Source organism: Nematolebias whitei, chromosome 19, assembly GCF_014905685.2.
Source record: "Nematolebias whitei isolate Nwh7 chromosome 19, NemWhi1, whole genome shotgun sequence".
Lineage (NCBI taxonomy): Eukaryota > Metazoa > Chordata > Actinopteri > Cyprinodontiformes > Rivulidae > Nematolebias > Nematolebias whitei.
In genome coordinates, this window is record NC_056516.1 from 10,644,970 (window position 1) to 10,651,797 (window position 6,828).

The 6,828-nt window shown below is 42.8% G+C and overlaps 1 protein-coding gene across 1 annotated transcript in view; it reads right to left on the reverse strand.

The window, feature by feature from the left end:
- The window catches only part of LOC119426062 (zinc finger protein 40-like), a 35,252-nt gene that overhangs the window by 26,576 nt on the left and 1,848 nt on the right, over nucleotides 1-6,828 (reverse strand). The window contains exon 2 of the mRNA XM_037693620.1: nucleotides 2,788-3,347. Coding sequence (XP_037549548.1) covers nucleotides 2,788-3,347 — 560 coding nt within the window. The remainder of the gene's footprint in view (nucleotides 1-2,787; nucleotides 3,348-6,828) is intronic.

Consider the following 6,828-nt stretch of genomic DNA (forward strand, 5'->3'; position numbering starts at 1 on the left):
CTTGTAATCCACGTTTCCGTGAGGCAAAGCACTGCACACTTCTTCATCTCTTCTGAGGCGCCCGCTCTCAGACGAAGTAAATCCATCTTGTTGTCCAACGAGCGGACATTCGACAGAAAGAGAGACGGCATGGGGAGTTTACCGGCTTTAGCGTTAGCTCATAGCCTCACCATAACCCCCGCCCGGCATCCTCTCCTCTTAAGCCGGGAGCAGCGCGTCCTCTTCTGCCCGCTGGAATGCCTCTGCTGCAGCTTCCAGGTAGATGACTTTAAGATCTGCATTCTGCCGAGTGTAGTTTTGAGTTTGTTGCTGATTTCTGCTATATTTCGTGGAAAATCCGATCCTATTCTCATCAGTTCGGTTCGGCTATAGTTCACACGCATAAATCGCGCGGAGTCAGGCACAGAGTCAATATCAAAACTTCTAAAAACTGGGATGGTACCGGGAGCCTGTGAAGCTGCAACTGCTCTGAGCGCGGCCATCTTGCAAGTAGGGGTGAAAAAGAGAGTCCAGGCAGGATGGAGTGAATGGAGAAAAGTTTCAGGGGTGATTTGCAACAAAAGAGTGTCAGCTAAGGTCAAAGGAAAAGTTTATGACAGTGGTGAGACCAGCTATGTTGTATGGTCTGAAGACAGTGTAACTGACAAAAGACAGGAGAAAGAACTGGAAGTGGCATAAATGAAGATGTTGACGTTCTCCTTAGGAGTGACAAGGATGGATAAGATTAAGAATGAGATCATCAGAGGTACAGCACAGGTTGAACTGTGGGATATCTCCCACATTTCAAGTTAGTGAGGCCAGACTGAGAAGATTTGGGCATGTCCAGATGAGGGACAGTGGGCATATTGGTAGATGGATGTTAGAAATGCAGCTGACAGGAAAAAGACAAAGAGGAAGGCCAAAGAGGATATATATGGATACAGTTAGAGAGGACATGGAGGTAGTTGAAGTGAGTACAGAGGATGCAGAGGACAGAGTGAGATGGAGAAGGATGACTCGTTGTGGCGACCCCTGAATAGGGAAAAACCGAAAGAAGAAGAAGAAGAAAGGTCATGAAGCTATGCCCTGACATAACTTTTAATATCAATAGATGAAAATGGAATAAACAAACTAAACTTTAGAGTCAGTTTGCAATGTTTCCAATCATTAGCAGCAGAGAATTGAAATGACGAATTGCTAAAAGAAGTTCATTCTTTGGGGGCACTAATTATTATAGCTGCTGGAACTAAAATGACAAATGTTACTATGAATACTGAGTAATACACAGATGTAGGCTGGGGTTTTGCCAATTTGAGTTTTATAAATCAAAAGAAACCAGTGTGTTTGTCTGTGTGAGTGACATTTCACCAAGGAGTTCAGAGTCCAGAGATGAGTGCTGAAGGGAGCTCTGGTGTTAGATCACATGGCAGCATGGCAAAGAGTGACCAACAGATGGTGGGGGGATTGGGATGCAGATAGTCAAAAATAGATTGCCATTTTAACCAAAACATGAATTTGTGTTTCAAAAGAGAAACCCTATACTGGGTTTACTTCTAAAGAGCTAAGTGTTGATTTTATTGAACAAAAGTGAGAATTTGAGCCAAATCCCAAGACATTTCTATCAGTTGACAAGCTGAATTTCTGAACCATCCAACAAAAGGATCTGAGGGCAGTCAATTTAAGAGTGAGTTCTCTTAAAAAGTGTGCATTTTGTTTTACTTGTATCCAATTTTAAATGAAGGTCTAATGAGGCATGTTCAATAATATTAAAGCTAATTTGCAGTATAGATAACTGCAAATCATCTCTCGCATTAATATCCTCTCGCATCCACAGATGGTTCTAAGAAGAGCTCAACCAGTACCAAGGGGCTCTCTTTGCCCACAAATACCTCAATGCTTCTGCATCAATAGATGATCTTGCGAGAGTTTCTAGAAGTATAGATAACAGTTACATTGTTGTTATGGAGAATTACATTGTTGTTATGGAGGATTACAAGTGTTTGACTAAGTATAGAGCCTTGGGGAACATCTTTTTAAATGTGTATCAGGTCAAACCCTGTCTGACACCCAGAACAATAGTTGCTGGACCAAGCTACACAGGTTTCTGACAAGCTACAGTAATATTTCTTAAACTTCCCAGCAGAATGAAATGATCTACACAGGCTCAAGTACCTTTGCTAAGTCAACAAAAACAGCTATTCTGGTCATTTTTTTTAATCATATTGAACATGACTGACATATAATAGAAATAGAATGTTAAAGCATCAAAGGGATGACTACCTTGTAGAAATCAGCCTGAGGAGGTGGTGGTTCATTTTTTTCCTGGGATGATTGCAGACATTCTGCGCATTGTTTCTATTGTTAATATGTGGTTCCTGTCTTTAATGATTGGCCTGTGTCTTGTTTTATTGGTGGTTGCTCAGGTAAAATGAGTCTATTAAGAAACTTTCCTGCATTATTTTAGGCTTAGAAGTTATTGGTTTGGTTTTACTAATAAAACAAGAGGCTTTACTTTCCTTTCTTTTCCCCAAAAATATGAGGATTTAATAACCTTATGTCTGCCTATCTATATTTGTTCTGCATGTTGACTTTCTGGAATTGAACCAAACCAGACAAGATTGGCTTTGTGAGCCATAAGCTGATTTATTTAAAACTGGAGCCTCAACAAGTGGGAGGAATTATGGGTGAAGACAGCAATTTGACCAGAAGTTATTTTTAGACCTCATTTATTTATAGAAAACACTAACTCTGTAAGAGTGAAAAAAGAATACGATAGGTGGACCTGCTGATAGGAAGGTTTTTACTCACCAGTTTTTCTGCAGACAGCTGGTCCTTTACAGGAGGACAGACTTGGCTCTGAACAGATTGGTCTGCTGGGGAACATGAAGGCCCCGAGGAGTCTAAGCCCAGGCTCTGACCAGGGGTTGGAACTTTGAGCAAAGGCTTTGCTGTCTGTGCAGTGGTGGAACCAGAGGATGAAGAGCTGAACAGAGGTTTAGCAAGGGAGCAGGAGAGTATGGGTGATGGGTAAAGAGGAGACAGCTCCTGGTGTGGAATCGATGACATACTTTGAGGGGATGTTGATGCAGAAGCATTGAGGCATCTGTGGGCAAACAGAGCCCTCTTGACACTTGTTGAGCTCTTTTTGGTACCATCCATGGATAGGTGCATTAGAGAAGAGTTGCTTGCGAGCTCAATCAGCTGGCCTCCTTTTGGACTATCCTCATCATCAGTGTGAGCGTTTCCATCTGTAGACCTGCTCCCTCCATCATGTCTACCACTACTCTCCTTTGCTTTGTCATGAGCTGCATCTATATCCACTTTTTCTACCAGCTTCTGAACATCCGTTTGTTGATCTATAAAGTCTCCTAGAACAATAACAACAAAAACACATTTAAGGTCACAAACCATGATTAGAAATGAAAGTTATAGCATTCTTTGAATGCACTTGCTTTCTTACATCACAGAGTTTTATATTACAGAAAGGCCATCTTATGATAGTTGTAGCCATTTTGGTCACAAGATAAAAATAATTTTAGGTGCAATTTTATGTAAGATATCACATTTAGAGTATTTGTTAAGAATGACTCTCAGCTCATACCACAGCAAATTTTAGCTTTATATATGTAAAAGTGCCTAAGTTACAGACATTTTTGTAAAGACTAATGTTGATTAGTTGTGGCACAGCTGTGGAGATAAGAGTGTCTAGTTCGGAGACCTTAGGGTTTCATCTCTGCTTTTTGCAGATGATGTGGTTCTGTTAGCATCTTCAGACTATGACCATCATATACTGGAGTGGTTCACAGCCAAGTGTGAAGCGGCTCAAATCATCCTCAGTAAAGAGGATGTCAGGTTGTCAGGTTGATAAAAGTGTTAATTTAAAACTAAAAAAGTCCATGCTCAATAATCCAGGTATACAATCCAACAATTTTCAGTCAGGTCATCTGGACAGGTTTTTTTTTTTGTTGTTGAAACGTTTCACCTTCCATCCGGAAAGCGTCATCAGTCAAGTAAACACACAACACAAAACTGATTCTTTCCCAAACGCCTTACTCCAAAGTGGAACAAACGTTGGTTACATACTGTAACCCCAGAGTCTATGAGTATAGGCGCAGCCCTTTAAGGCTATCACTAGTGGGTTTATCCCTTTGTGCGCAGCACTGAAAACTTTTGTCCGTGCCCACCGGCTGTGTGGACCCCACCCCCGGTCCGTATAAATTACGGTGAGACCGGGCAATCGGCTCCCAAATAGCTTTTTTTCTTCAGCCATTTAGGAACCAGTGAGGCCCAGAGTTTAAAGGACTGCGCCTATACTCATAGAAAATGAGGTTACAGTACGTAACCAACGTTCTATTTCATATAGGCTTCGCCCTTTAAGGCTATCGCTAGTGGGTTAAAAGAAAAGCAGGATGTAGTCTATGCCTCACTGGGTCCATTCAAACACAAACATGAAGCACCTGCTCGCACAAAAAACATTTCATCACTCAGCCTTCTGTGCGCGTAATTATGTGCTCCATGCGCAGCAGCGCACCAGAGAAAATTGATCTCTGGTGAGGAAAAAGGCTGATGTGAATAGGAACAACGGAGGTTACAACAGATCAGGACAACAGCTCCTCAGGATGAACCAATTAATAACAATAAAATCAGCAGTCATGAACTTGTGACTGATAATAAATATCTCACACTGTGACTGCATGCAGGCAGGTGTGAGCTCAAAAGTGAGGCTCCATGAAACAAATAATAATCATTCTGTCAGAACCCTGAGAACAGAATGGGTCATGGAGAAAGTGGAAACATCACATAGATAAAAACGAATAAATTAATACGGCGATGACCAGGCAGCCGCCATACAAATATACTCCACTGTCATCCCTCCATGCAGAGCCGTGGAGGATGAAAACCCTCTGGTGGAATGTGCTCTGAGATTCTCTGGAGGATCCAGCCGAGATGAACTGTAAGCTTCAGAAATAGCCTCACACAACAAGTGTGAGAGGAGCTGGGTGGATAGAGGGCGTCCTGAAGAGCTGTCCATGTAATGCACGAACAGTGAGAACAGCTGAGAGTGGCCGTGGGCGCCACATAACATGAAAGCGTGCGCACGGGACAGAGGAGGTGAGATGTTGCGTTGAGATGTTAGGTCCCACTGTGGAGCTAGTGGACGTGACACAGGTCTGTGTCTCCGTACACCTTTCAGAAAATGCTTCATCAGCGAGTGGTTAAAAACTGTTTTGTCACCGAAACCCTCATGACAGGAAGAAATAGCTGCAGCATAAGTTTTAATTGGTGAAGATTCTCAGTCATCCAGGACATGATGAATTCAAAAAGCGTTCAATACAAAAACAACTGGACTTTATTTGTAACAGAAGACGTTTCGCTCCTCATCCGAGGAGCTTTCTCAATTCAAAGAGCAGAGAGTGAGAGATACAGGTTATAAGGCTGAGTGAGATAAGACACACACACACACATAAGACACACACACACACATATGTAGATTGGCAGTTCACACCTAAACACCTAAACAGTAGGTCTTTGTTCCTCTAATTCACTGACGAGGCCCCTCTGTTCCCATCAGGTGTGAAAACCGGCTGAGAATCTGTTTTAAAGTTGCATTATATGTTTTTGAAAGTGGAAATCTGAGGCCTCCTCCTCTGTTAAGAGACGGCTTTTCTCTTTTTACATAAATTGCTTCCTTCACCCCCCTCTCAAACCATCTGTGTTCTCGGTCCAAAATGTGCACATTTTGGTCCTCAAAAGAGTGTCCCTTATCTGTGAGGTGGAGGTGAACTGCGGAATTTTGTCCAGAGGAGGTGGCTCTCCTGTGTTGAGTCATGCGTCTGTGAAGAGGCTGTTTAGTTTCTCCAATGTAGAGGTCTGGACAGTCCTCGCTGCACTGGACCGCATACACTACACCACTCTGTTTGTGTATGAGTGTTTTGTCCTTAGGGTGGACCAGCCTCTGTCTGAGAGTCCTGCTGTGTTTGAAATGTACTGGGATCTTGTGTTTGTTGAAGATCCTTCTGAATTTCTCTGATACTCCAGCAACATAAGGGATGACAATGTTTTTCCGTCTGTTGTTCTCCTTTTTATGTTTATTGGTGTGCTTTGTAGATTTCCTCGCTGACTTGACAAAAGCCCAGTTAGGATATCCACATGTTTGAAGAGCTTCTTGAACGTGTTTCAGTTCCTTTTCCTTCCCTTCTGTCTTCGTGGGGACGCATTCGGCCCTATGTTGTAAAGTTCTGATGACAGAGAGTTTGTGTTCCAGTGGATGGTGGGAGTCAAACAGAAGATACTGGTCTGTGTGGGTTGGTTTTCTGTAAACTTCAATGTTGAGGCTGTCCTCTCTCTCCATCTGAACCAAACAGTCCAAAAAAGGCAGCTTGTTGTCGTTTGCATCCTCTCTGGTGAACTTGATGTTGTTATCGACCGAGTTAATGTGTCTGGTGAACGCTTCTATTTCCTTAGCTTGGATTTTGACCCAGGTGTCATCCACATAACGGAACCAATGGCTTGGCGATGTTCCCTCACAGGAGTGTAGGGCTCTCTGTTCCACTTCCTCTATGTAGAGATTGGCAACAATGGGTGACACTGGAGATCCCATGGCACAGCCGTCTTCTGTCTGTAAAACTGTCATTGAACTTGAAATAAGTGGTGGAGAGGCAGAGATCCAACAGGGTGCAGATCTGGTCTGTGGTGAAGTTGGTCCTGTTGATTAAGTCCTTGTCTTGTAGAAGTTGTTTTCTGACGGTTTCTACTGCTTCAGAGATGGGTATGCATGTGAAAAGAGAAGTCACATCATACGATACAAGGGTTTCTCCTGGGGTTAGTTTCAAGTGTTGAACTTTGTTA